General features: G+C 43.7%; 1 protein-coding gene across 2 annotated transcripts in view; it reads left to right on the plus strand.

Annotated features, from left to right (window-relative positions):
- The window catches only part of KCMF1 (potassium channel modulatory factor 1), a 117,536-nt gene extending 105,969 nt beyond the window's left edge, over positions 1 to 11,567 (plus strand). The window contains exons 5-8 of one of the 2 annotated variants that reach the window (XM_078149272.1): positions 3,194 to 3,368; positions 5,937 to 6,002; positions 6,903 to 7,185; positions 10,941 to 11,567. In XM_078149272.1, the coding sequence (XP_078005398.1) occupies positions 3,194 to 3,368; positions 5,937 to 6,002; positions 6,903 to 7,185; positions 10,941 to 11,202 (786 nt within the window). In that variant the 3' untranslated portion in view covers positions 11,203 to 11,567. The remainder of the gene's footprint in view (positions 1 to 3,193; positions 3,369 to 5,936; positions 6,003 to 6,902; positions 7,186 to 10,940) is intronic. The other variant, XM_020969487.2, reaches the window with a different exon arrangement.
- The last annotated feature ends 1,652 nt before the right edge of the window (positions 11,568 to 13,219 follow it).

Consider the following 13,219-nt stretch of genomic DNA (forward strand, 5'->3'; position numbering starts at 1 on the left):
TCAAATGGCATGTCCCACATAGGTAGATTTTTAATCAGCTGGCCATTGCATATGTGATAACCTCCTTGTATAGAACTAAATGTCCCATGTCATTCCATAATCAAGACTGTCAACATTTCAGTTTTTTGAAAATTGATGTTTTTTTTTTAGGCAGTTGGGGTTGAGTGACTTGCCCAGGGTCACACAGCTAGTAAGTGTCAAGTGTTTGGTCTGAGACTGTATTTGAACTCGGGGCCGGTGCCCTATCCAGTGCGCCACCTAGCTGCCCCGAAAATTGATCTTCTCTATATGATAAATAACAACTCTTATAACCAGTATATTTTATTAAAACCAGAGTCTTCTCTCTGATACTAGACAACCAGTATACTGCAGTAACACCTCAATTATCCCATGGCCCTGGAAACCAGACTTTCAGGAATTCCAAGCATGCAGAAGGAGGCCAAACCTAAATATGGCAAGGGGGAAGGGAAGTAAGTATAAGGGAGGAGAGGAGTGAGGCCAAGCAGCATAACCTGAGAATCTACTGCCAAGGAAATTAAGTAAGAAGAGCTAAGGATTACCTTAGCTCTTTCAGAAGACGGAAAGAAGCACTCAGAATTCATATTGATGATGTCTATGAAAAAGCAGTTACAGACAAGACAAGAAGAAAAATGGGAGTGGAATGGATGCACAAGGAGCAGTGAGAGATAACGGTTCCTGACCCAGAGGCAAAGAGGGGTGCCTGCAGTGGAGACGCAGATGATAAGAACAGCATAGATAGATAGATAGGTAGATAAATAAATAGATGGATGGATGGATGACACTCTTTAGGTTTGCCAAGGGGTTAGTCAAAACATTCTTCCCATTTTGAAATGAGAAAACCAAACCACAGGGAGGGTAGGTGTCTGGCACTTACATGTATATGAGGCAGAAAGAACTGTGTAATACAGGTGGAGTGCTGGATATACACATGCAGCAGAACAGAATTAGCACATTTCAGAAGCCATCCCTTGATAGGTAGGGATTCTAAACAACTGGGGAAAGATGCAAGTGTAAGAAAGGTACGCTTACCTTAGAAAATGGAAATCTGTCCACAACTTGACATGGGGAGCCCAGGAAAATGTCAGTTGGTCGGTACCATTAGAGTACCTGGATTGGGTTTTATTTAATTGTTTCTTAGCAAAAAAAAAAAAAATTAGAGAGTGCCCTCTAACTCCAACCCAGTGTTAATCAGAAAGCAAAAAATATTTTTATGAGCAAAGGCAACGAATTGAACCATGCAGGCTGTCTGAAGGTCATTTTATGTTTATTTGAAAGTCAAACAAGACTTTAGAAAACTAGATACAGATCATAAAAAGCAGCAAATCGCGAGGCAGCAGAACGTTTTTTCCTCTTCACAGAATCTATCCCAAAAGATGCCAATGAAACCAGTGTATTTTGGTGCTACCTCCTAATGAATCAAACACTGCACCCTCTTGAGGTTGAGTTTGGTTAAGGACAGGTTGACTGTTTTGTCACTTCCTAATAATGATTTAGAGTGCCACCAAATCAAACCTCAGACTCCTAGAACAGTTTGGCATCCATTGAGCTCTCTCAGAACATAAGCTAATTCATGGGTGGAAAAACACTTTTTCTGACTAGCTCTGTCATTAATTTTTTTTTAACCTTCGTTGAAAGGTAAGCTTATAGCGATAACTCAAACTAAAAAGGATTTATTAAGTGCCTACTCTGTGGGTGGCACTGGAGACGCAAAAACAAAATGAAAGAAGAGTCCCTGCCCTCACGGAGCACGTATTCTACTCAGGAACACAACGTGGAGTTCTGAAATGAACATGGCAAAAGTTAGTTTTACAGTTATAGTTTTGTAGTTATAAAGCTCACTCCTGAGGAAGTTAGTGTCTTAAGTTTGTTTTACCATCTCTCTTCCTACCTAGCAGACCTCACTTAACCTGTGAACAAGCTCAGCATATGAGGCATCATTACAGAAAAAATGTCATGAGAAAGTTGATCTTAGCACCGCGGATTTAGAGTTGGAAAGGCCCTTAGAGATCATGTCATCCAACCCCCTCCCCTTCCTTTTAACAAGTGAAGAAACTGACGCCTCATGAGATTAAGGAAGTTGCCCAAGGTTCCAGTTACTAAGCGGCAGCGCTAGAACTTGAACCTAGGCCCTGTGGTTCTAAATCCAGCTCCTTCAACAGTACCTTTGCTGTAGGTACATAGCAGGGGGTTTGAAGGGGATGAGTGGCATGGTCTAATGGAGACAACAGTGCTTTGGGGTTCAGCAGACCTGAATGTAAACCTTGGCTCTGCCACTTACTGCCTATGTGACCTTTAGCAACCTTAGGCAAGTCATGTAACTTCTGTGTGCCTCAGTTTCCTCATCTATAAAGTATGAGTTAGAATGCATGACTTCTGGATCCTTTCCAGGTCCAACTCTGTAATCCTGAGGTCTTGTCTAATTCTATTAGGTTTCGCTTTTAATTTTGCTCACACCTGGAGTTTTCTTAAGGAGAAATTGGAGAAAATGGGAGCATAGTTTTATGTCCACAGACATGTAACTGGAGAATGAGGGTGAATTTGCAGACCTCAAAGTAAGCCCTCTCTAATTCATGTAATAGTGAGATTATGATCCATGAGTAAGTTTAGTGCTAAGGAGTTAGAAAAGTGAATGCAAGCTGGCTAGGGAAGTTGCCTGTGGTTTATTGTGACCATCAGGTAGATGTGGTGTTTGAAATGATTTTCACAAGTCAGAGAATCTGAGCCTGATGACAGGTGTCTGCTGGCCAGCCACCTTCTTGTCCTCCTCCTAGGAGGCTACTAGAAGTCTGCGCAGAGTAAGTGAGGTGATCCTGTATTCAAATGCCAACATTTCACTCTTCCACTGGTTTCTTTTTCTTTTTGGCTAGGCAGTGGGGATAAGTGACTTGCCTCGGGTCACACAGCTAGTGTTATGTGTCTGAGGCTGGATTTGAATCCAGGGCCGGTGCTGTATCTACTGCGCCACCCAGCTGCCCCACTCTTTCACTAGTTTCAAGTAACATCCAGCAGCATGGTTTGTTTTCCATTTGAGTTGTGACTGAGAGACAGGACAAGACGTTTCATTCAAGTGCCAAAAGCCATTTTAGAAGAGTCTGTTTGCCTGCCTAGCAAAGAATAAGCTTGTATTGATTTTCACAGGCCATTCCGTTTGTTTTCTTAACTCGCGGGTTACGATGAATCGAGTGGTGTTCGACATGTACGTAGAATGTTTCACCCTGGCCGGGGGCTAGGAGGTCCTCGGGCCCGTAGATCAAACATGCACTTTACTAGCAGTTCTACTGGTGGGCTTTCTTCTTCACAGAGTTCGTATTCTCCAAGCAATAGGGAAGCCATGGATCCTATCGCTGGTAAGACCTTTTTGTATTTGCCTCCTAAAGAATATTGCTTTGTCTTTTTCCTTTTAAAATTTTGGTTCCAATATGTATGTTTTTTGTTCCCTGGCCATCAAACAGCTACCAGTTTTTGGTATATTTTCATTTAAAATAAAAAAAATCCTTAAAATGTTAAAAGGTGGTAATATAGAACATGAATCATTTTGCTTGACTATAGTTTTTTGGTTTTTTCCCAAGCACTGAGTAACTAATGGAAGAAACAAGTAACTCTTGATGACATTTTCTCTTTTTTTTTTATGCCCCCCCCAAAAAAAAGAACCTTAAAAAATTAATCTTTTCTCATACAAAAGTCAAACGAGAACATGTTTGTCTTTGTATAAAATCACAGGAAAATCTTGTGAAAACACAAGAATATAAAGGCAAGATACTGGAAAATGCCTCTTGTAATAGTTTATGACGATATAAGTGAAAAATATTGGGACACAAAGTTCATAACTGATCCTCCTGGCCCACCATTCCAGAAACCATGAGTCTGTAATTCTGCTTTGAACTGCAAAGTGCAACTAGCAATGATTGTAAATACTTTTTGTTTAAAACCAGACCGTCCTGTTGAAGCCATGGGCTTGGCTGAGAGTGAAAGCTTGTTACAGCAAACTGGAAATGTCTGCACTCCAACTTCTTCCCTGCTTGTGTCCTTGATAGTCTGTGGCTCCATTGTAAGCCAGTTAAAAAATGTTTTCATTTTTAAAGACATAGCCCTGTGAGGTGTTTGTCCGTCAGGTTAGGGCTGAAGTGGTGCTTGCCACGGGACTGGTTCTGTCTTGGGGAACAATCAGACGTGATGAAGAGAGGTGAGTGGGAGCAACCTGGAGGAGACTAAACGTGCTGTGCCAGGGACCCCTGGAGGAGCGGGAAAGCTGCCTGATCCCCCCTTTTAGCTCACAGGATGGGGTTCTTTTCCTTGGGCAAGCAACAAATTTGACAAATACTTCTGTTTCCTGTCACTTCTAAAAATTAGAAAGGAGTTGGATTAGCTGATGCAGATGATTCTTCCTAAAATACCTTTAATTCAGTCAAAATTCTGCCATGTAGTAAATTCCCTCCCCTCCTGCAGAATGCTGTTATAGTTAGGGGAGGCCCTTCTCCAGTAAAAAAGCGCCCTCTGGAATTGAGGGCCAAGGAATACAAGAATGATTCAGCACATGTTTCTGTTCTCCTAATTTTGAAGCATTTCCACCTGGCTGTGAATTAGTCAGGACCAAGCTATTTAGCGAGGCTTCATTACATGGCCTTCTAAGGGCCTCCTTCAAACTCTTGGGTTCTGTAATCTAGAGGTTTGCTGGTCACTCCATGGATCTTGGAGTACCACATGTTCCCCGAGGCCAAAGCCAGTGACAGAAGGGACAGACGAACAACATGGTAAGCCTATACATGCATCTAGTATGTCAGACGTCAGCAGTCGATGTGAGGAGCTCAGTGAGGGAGACAGGAGTCTTCTCTGTCCCAAGAAGAGGTCATGCCTCAGAATTCAAGGTGACTTGGTGGACATCTGGGATCTGTCAGAGTTGAAAAGGCAAGGCAGAAGTGAGTCTAGCAAGATAAATCTGGACCTGGCAGGTAGTCAGGGGGACTTGACCGAGATGGCGAAGATAGCGCAGGAGTCTGGGAGCAAATGCTGGCAGAGGGGAAAGAGCTCCATATGGGATGTCACGGTCCCTGGGCTTGAATTCCAGGTCTGCTGTTCATTACGTGCTTGCCCTTGGACAAGTCACGTCATTTCTCATCTCGGTCCCCCCACCTTTTATTATGAAAGAGTTAGACTGGATGCTCTGTCTGACGTCCCTGCCAGTGACCTCTTATCAGAATGTCCTCCACAACATCCGTGGGTGAGTTCATGTCCCTCTAGACAGCCCATTTTGGTTTTGAGCCCTTCCAATTACTAGAAAAATCTGGCTTGTGTTGAGCCAAAATTTGTTTCCCTTGAGTCCTAGATAACTGAAAAGAACAATCAGTGGTGGGCTAATGAAGGTGAACAGCCAGCTCTCCAGAAGAAAACAAATTGTCCACAAAACACACTTTTAAGGTTAATCTGGAATATTTGAATTTTGTCCATCGCTTTAGGTTTAAGCAGTTAGCCAAACGATAACTCAAGCCATGATTTATATAGTTTGTTGATTGTTCTGCCGGCTGAGAGGTGAGCACAATTAGGGCATATTCTGTTTTCTGTTCTCTAGGCTTAAACGGTCTGAGTTTCTTCAGCCTGTCCTCCCCATGACAGGTTTTCTGAGTCCCTCTTCCCTAGGGTAGTGACCGTTTTGTGGAGAACCTTCACAGGTGGTGCCTGTTCCTGAGCACCGCACTGCGGTTGTAACCTCCTGCACCACCGTAGAACACGGCGGGGCTCAGCTCTGGAAGCAGAGATATGGAGTGACTCACCCACAGTCACAGGGGGGGTTCCCAGCAGAGCCAGGGTTAGACTTTCAAGTCTGAGCTTCTCAATGCATCGCCTCTCAGGCTCGTTTGATGGATTGGATAGTTTTGTTGAACTGGGGTTTTTTCCTTCGTTTTATTCTTCATTACAAGGGATGACTCACCAGGCAAGAAGGGGAATGAGAAATATTCAGAAACGAAAGTCAAGTCATGTGCCAGGTACTTTGCTAAGCTCAGAATGTAAGTGACGTAAAGACAAAAGATGTCGGTACATTTTTTAAAAGCTTTTAAAAAGTATGACGTTGTTCTTATGTGCTCAACTTGTTTGTTTCTCTGTGGGAGAAAATCAGTAATATCAGTAAACCAAGATAGTGGGGAATCAGAAAAACATTTCTGATCTGTCTGTTGCTTTAACAAAGCAATCTTTCATTCAGGGGTTTCCAACCTTTTGAGGCTTAAAAAGGTTTTTTAACATCAGTAGATTTTTGGACCTCTGCTTAGTAATAGTTGTACTTTTAGTACCCACTTATTGAGAATTCAAATGGTTGATTAAAAAAACTACTATGAATTCAGAAATGTTCTTAATTATTTTTATTGATAACAGTAGTATGCGTACACATTTGAAAAAATAGTAGATATTTGTATTAGACAGTCAACAGAAAGTCTGTTTGCTTATTGCATCTATTTAAATCACACCCGAGATTCTATTTAAGCTGAAAAACAGAGTGAGAATGACTAGTGTGCATGTGAGTTTGAGGACCTCCTGTAGTAGCTGTTGCCCCTCCTTCCCCTGTAGGTCTGTGATGCACAGACTGAGAACCACTATTCTAAACTGTCTTCTTGAAAATTTTATTTTGGCTGATATTAAGTGGAGGTCACTAGTGGTATGGGGAGACAGCCCAGAAGAGCTGAGTAACAAGAGGAAACCTCTGAGTAGTCAGAACGAGGAGTCACCGACGTGGTGCCTCCTCGCCTCTGAGTGACCAGGGGCCTTTATCCAGGCGTCTCTGCCCTTGAGGTTGACATGTTTTAGTGCGCTTGTTTGCCGACTTACGGCGCGTTTGCTTTGTGCCCGTCGAAGTACACTGGGTTACGGCCTGTCTCCATTTCTCTTGGCAGAGCTTTTATCTCAGTTATCAGGAGTGAGACGTTCTGCGGGAGGACAACTCAATTCTTCTGGCCCCTCAGCTTCTCAGCTACAGCAGCTGCAGATGCAGCTGCAGCTAGAACGACAGCACGCACAGGCAGCGCGGCAGCAGCTGGAGACCGCCCGGAACGCCACCCGGCGCACCAACGCCAGCAGCGTCACCACTACAATCGCACAGTCGACAGCCACAACCAACACGACCAACACGGAGAACAGTCAGCAGACCCTTCAGAACTCCCAGTTCCTGCTTACGAGGTAGCTGCCTCCTGGCCCTTCTCCTGGGACTTTGTTTAGGCATTGAATATTGGAGGACTCATCTTAAGTGAACTTGGCTTTCCCCCTCCATTGGAGCTCTAGAGCCTTGCATTCCTATCGGTTGTGAAACCCGCAGCTCCTCAGGCTAAGTCCCATGTTAAGTATTTCCCTCAGTGGTCTTGGAGGGATAGGACTCGCTCTTTGCTGAATGGCCTGGTGCGACAATGAATAGCGCTCCTCTTTCAGAAATGCTGCAGGGTTTCCAAAGCCCTTCACGTGCACCGCGGTCATCATCATTGTTATCACGATCACATTGATTCCTCCAAGTGTCCGAGTAGGTTGCACAGCTGTCGTGGTCCCATTTTAGAGAGGAGGCTCAAGGGCTTCTGCCTTACCGAGCCAGCATCCTTTTCACCGTTCCATGCTGCCTCCTTAAAGTAGAGTTGGCCAGATATTTATTTGGGAAGTATTTTTCTGTATCGCTCCATCTAATCTGGGTGTCATTTTCTTTATTGTCCAAAAAGCTTACCTATCATGATAGTATATGTATAGGTAATATTAGGCAAAGCTGTAAGCATAATTCACATTGCTCTCTCTTTGTTATCTTTCCTACTGCTGAGAGGTATTAAAAGGGACATGGATGTTATAGACCCTCCCTGCTATCAAAGAAACTTAGAGTGTAGGTCCTGCACAGCTGGGCCTTGGCATGTCAGCATGGCTATATCAGGCCAGGGTCACTATGTGCAAATGATGGCCAGTAACCCAGCCAGGCTCACTTGCAACTGAAGCCAGCTTTGCTGGCCACTAGGGCATCGCCTGCCTTCTGGAGTCAAGTCGCACAACCATTCACATATGTGATTTTCAGAAGGATACAGAAAGGGGAAAAAGATGAAATGATGAGCTGTGGATTTATTTTATTTTGACAGAGCTTAAACCTAAAGAAAACTGAGCCTCTTGAGAAAGTGGAGAAAGGGAGAATATAAATTGGAAAAGTGAATCGGGAAAGTAAGACCAGATCTGTCATGAGCATAAAGCCGGGTTTTAAAGTGGTGGCCACACTGGGGTCAGTTTATGGCACATCTCCTCTTCTCTTCTGAAGGGAAGCAGTAGACAGATTCATTCACCCAACCAGAAGCCCAGCTTAGATTTCTTTTCTCAGATGAACCCTCAGTTTATGGAGGGGCCCAAGTAACAGCCACCACTACTCATTCATGGGTGCATTTCTTCAGATGGTAGGCCTGTCATCTCCTAAAGCAGAGCTCACTGTGTCTTTTGGGACCCTGTCTCAGGGTTCCTCTCTCAGGTCTGTGTTCACCTAGGATGTGCTAGTCTAAAGATGGAGCTTCTTCATCACGGTCCTTGACCTCACTCACCTGCCCACCTGCCGATTTGGTATCCTCTGAAATATGGAACCACTTTGCCCGAGGAGCCTAGCACATATTCTTAAGATCCAGTGTGCCTTAACAGTATTCCTACTACGCTTTTCACTACTCAAAAAGTTTTTTGATTGGGTTCATTATTAATCACCTTTAGTCTATGGTTTACCACAAGCTTTTGCCACCATCTAGGAGAGATGATATACCAGAAATTACCCAGAACACCATTAGGAACACAGAGCTCTCAGGCTTCAACAGAGAGCCTGGCCTTTTTTTTAGTCGGGCAGGTGCCTGCAAATAATACCAGTCTCCTCATTCACCTCAAGGTGCTAGGGCAAGCGTGTCTTCAGGCATCAGAATAGACCCTGGCTGATCGGTGGGTCAAGCCTCAGGTGTAGTCTGATTTTTCTGACCTCACCTCTTCTTTCCTGGCCTTCACGGGTACAGGGGATTCGTTGATCCTGCCACGGACTACCCAGTTACCTCCATGTTCCAAACGTAGCCTGGCTGTGGAGCGTGGCAGGCCCTTCCCCAGTCCTGTTCCTAGGAGCGGCCTTTCCAGGTACTAGCTTTGTCCATAGATTCAGCAAACCCTGGACAGTTTTCCAAAGGAAGGTCAGCCTACCCTGATTAACTCAGATTGGCTTCTTACTGAGAAGGTACATTTAGTACACCTTCCCCTACCCTACTAACCAGTTCACTGCTGTCACAGGAGGGACAGGGAAAACCTTTTTCTTCAGGCTAAAGATCTGAGCTTTATTTAGGCTTTGGATACTTTATTTTTTGATTGAAAATTTATAGCTTACCTCACCAGGCACCATCTTGCCATCATACTGGTTCATGGCTTCTGTCAATTCCTGATTTGCATTCTTAATCACTAAGAAATTACCCCCTGAAGTCCATTCTTTACAGCCTTATCTTAGCTCGATTTCTTGCCTTGAGAACAGGTCGTTCCAAAGGTTATTTAGGAGTATTCTCTGTCCCCTCAGCATTGATCTGACTCCAAGAGCCCAGTGTCCTACAGCCCCTGCCTCCTGGGTCATGTTCTCCTGTGTCTGTGCAGCAGCCTGGCCACAAGAAAACCAAATGCTTTCAGTTGCTAAAAGAACCTTGGAAACAAAAACTGCCCTTTGTTCTTCTGGGGGTACATTGGGATTATTTGACGGAAAAATCTCTGTCCTGCCACTTCCTCCTTGTTCTCCCATTAGTCCCCAGGCCCCAGTGCCCATTTTCCCATCCCCATTCTGCCTCTTTCCCTTTGTTTCTTTGGAGCCACAACTGAAGTCCAATCCCTCCCTGAGAGGTGGATGGCTCTTAGCTCTGAGCAAGAAACCTGGGAGATGCCACCCTGGTCTTGCCCCCCACTCCCTCCCCAACTGCACCTCTAAGTAAATGTATTCAAATAGTTAAAGTTGGGTTTTTAGTAGCAAAGAAAAGAAATGGGTGGAGCCGGGATCAGAAAGAAGATGTCTGTGGGGAAATCCTCCTCAGCTAAGCCCCTTTTCCCCAGATATTTGATTACATTTAGATCATGTCTCATGGAGGATATTTTTTGCTAGCCTTTCAATTGCCAGGTGCTATTCCTGCAAATCCAGCTTTCTGTAAAAGCATCTGTTTGCTTTTTCATGGCCAAATTTCTTATGGAACCTTGTTTAGTATATGTACTTCTTTCTCAGCATAGCAGAGAAGTAGGTTACTTCCTCTTTTACTTCCTGCTTCCTATTTTACAATGAAGAAACTGAGGCCCAAGGAGTGTTTCTGTTCAGTCTTTGCAAGTTCTAAGGTTTTCTCGGTGTGTGGGCACTCCCCGCGAGGGCACAGCAGCGACTCTTGAGGCCACAGTCGGAGGTGGTTGGTTTCCAAAAGTCGCTGTGGTTGAGAGCATCATCAGCCTGTGGCCAGCTCCCAGAGGAGCCTCTGACCTTCTCTAGTCTTGTCCTCACACCCCAGGCATCCAGCCTTCCTGGAAGAAGCCTGTGCGCTTGGGAGGACCTGCTGGAGCAAGGTGTTCTCGCTGTGGCCTCTGAGGACCTGTGCAGCACGTGAGGCAGGGGTGGTCCTCGTGGCTGGAAATCGGAGCAGGCCATAAGTTTCAGCTTCAGAGTGTCCATTCTTTGACCACGTGAACCCTGTTTTAAACCAGGTTTTGCCTTGGCATAGCACAGACCTCCGTCATACCAAAGAAAAGAACCATCTGCCCGTGCGAAAACATATTTGACAGAGCATTGTCTCTTGACAAGTGCCCTAAGCTGCGCAGACATCCCCAACTCTTGGCAGAGGGACATAGGCGTTGCCTCCTGGCCTCCCTCTTAGGGCCTTTGTACGTATCCCATCATCAACTGACTTTGACCAGTTCTGTTTTCTTTTGCTGTCCTCCAGGTTAAATGATCCTAAGATGTCCGAAACAGAGCGTCAGTCGATGGAAAGTGAGCGGGCAGACCGCAGCCTGTTTGTCCAAGAGCTTCTACTGTCCACTTTGATGCGTGAAGAAAGTTCCTCCTCAGATGAGGATGAGCGGGGGGAGATTGCCGATTTTGGTGCTATGGGCTGTGTAGATATTATGCCTTTAGATGTTGCTTTAGAAAACCTAAATTTAAAAGAGAGTAATAAAGGGAATGAGCCTCCACCACCTCCTCTTTGATGACACCCCAATTCGCAGACAGTGTCCTCTGTGCTGTATTTGCCAATGAAAGTGGACAACAACTATCTTGGGTTTGTTTTGGTGATTGTAATTTCAGGTCTGTCACTCTTGTTACATTGTGTACATTCAAAAGGAAGAGAGAAAAAAAATATATATGATAATCATTTCCACTTAACTAATTTTTACTTCTAGCAGGTAAATGTAGGTAGCAGTGCAGGGGTGATCCTGCTTCCTGTACCTTGACATGCAAAAGGCTCCTAATACTCCACATTCAAACTGAAGAGGAAAATTGAAATCTCTAATGAAGCTGCTGTGTGTATTTATGAATATTAATGAATAAAAACTGCTTGGATGGTTTACCTTAACTACTGCATGAGGTTTTTTGCAGCGTGCATGAGTTTTAGTGACCTTGTCATTTAAAAACTTAAATACAAGGAGTAAAACTATATGAGACCCAAAGCTTTCCCCAACATTATTCAAAGGTTACACGATCCAAGAGTGAGTGTGCGCTAGCTGTCGTAGCCATGAAGTAGCTTTTGAATAATGTCCTAACATCTGACTGAATCACCCCCTTCCTTGCTGTGCCTCGAGCACGTGACGCCAGCTGTGCAGTGGAGTGGGCCCTTTGCAGGGAGAAGCCCCTCGCCCTGGGCGACTGGTCTGCTTGGCTGCCCACGTGGAGTTCAGCCTCTTTAATGCATCCAAGAAGACACCACAGTAAATCTACTGTCGAAATCTGCTGCAAGGGCATCTGTGTGCCCTCAAAATCAAATCCTGTTCGTATTTGTTTAAAGTTTTTACTTTTTTGTGGTTGTTTCAAATTTTTCAATTGTTAAACATGTTTTATTCAGGTGTAGATGAATTCATTTATTCACTGTTCAACAAAGTTAACCTGGATTATGTTGTCTTAGTTTTTTAAAAGCCTCACCTTCTCAATCATATTTTGAGTTATTTATGTATTTGCTTCTAGTTTGCGAAGACTTGTCAGTACTAAGGGAGCTTGAGGATGTGACTTCCCAGACTTTGTCAATATATTACAACTGAATTCTTAATGCTAACTTTAGCACCTTTTATTTATTTGGGTTTTCTGGCATAAAAAGTAAAAGCCTTTTAATTGAATCATGCCACCTACATGCCTATATTATTAATCCTCTATGTAAAAAAAAAAAAAAAGGAAAAATGTACAGGGGGGTCTTTTTTTGTGCATAGACTTTCATAATATACCTGAGGCAGGGACAGCAGCTGGGATGGGGTGGTGGGGTTGGCAGGATGGGGAGGGAATTGTTTTGGAATGTCAGTTTAGGACATTCAAACAAAGTTCGCACAGCTTCTGAGAAATTGACAAACAGGCTTATCCATAATCATGTCTTTTCCAGTTCCCTTTTCTCTCTCCCTTTCTCTCCTCTTGCCATCCTTCACTTGCCTTCTTTTTCTGTGTCCTTCCATTTCTGTAATGATTCAAACATTTTAGAATTAAATTACAGACTTGAATACCCACTGGTGTTCTTAAGAGAACTGTGACGTGTATGTTAATCTAAAATAACCAAAAACAAAAGCTCATCCCACATGTCAAAAAAAAAAAAGGTTTGTTTCATTTTCATTTTCCTAAAGAAGCTTCAGATTCCAATGGTTTCCACATAATAATAGGTTTGTTTTCTTTAGTCTCTGCAACGAAAAATGTTTTAAGGGGAAAATTTTACACTAGGCCTCTGGTTATCCTAGCAGTTAACCCCAGTAGGGATTTTTTTATTGATTGTTGAGGATTTTCAAAAACAATTTTCAAGCTGTAGTCTTTTCAAACACATCTTCTGCACATTACAATAAGACACACAGTTCAATAAAGCATTTTCAAGACTGTTGTTCAGTTGAATTTCTTTGGTGTTGATGAACTATGCTGACTGCTCTACTCTAGGATTTCCTATTGGGACTCTCCAGTCCAGGTAATTTTTCCTCTTCATCCTAAACAGAGCAATCTTGGTTTTGTATGAATTAATTCCTTTGGGCGTGTAAAGTAGAA

This window comes from Phascolarctos cinereus, unplaced genomic scaffold (assembly GCF_003287225.1).
Source record: "Phascolarctos cinereus isolate Bilbo 61053 unplaced genomic scaffold, phaCin_HiC Scaffold_2;HRSCAF=192, whole genome shotgun sequence".
NCBI classification, from domain to species: domain Eukaryota; kingdom Metazoa; phylum Chordata; class Mammalia; order Diprotodontia; family Phascolarctidae; genus Phascolarctos; species Phascolarctos cinereus.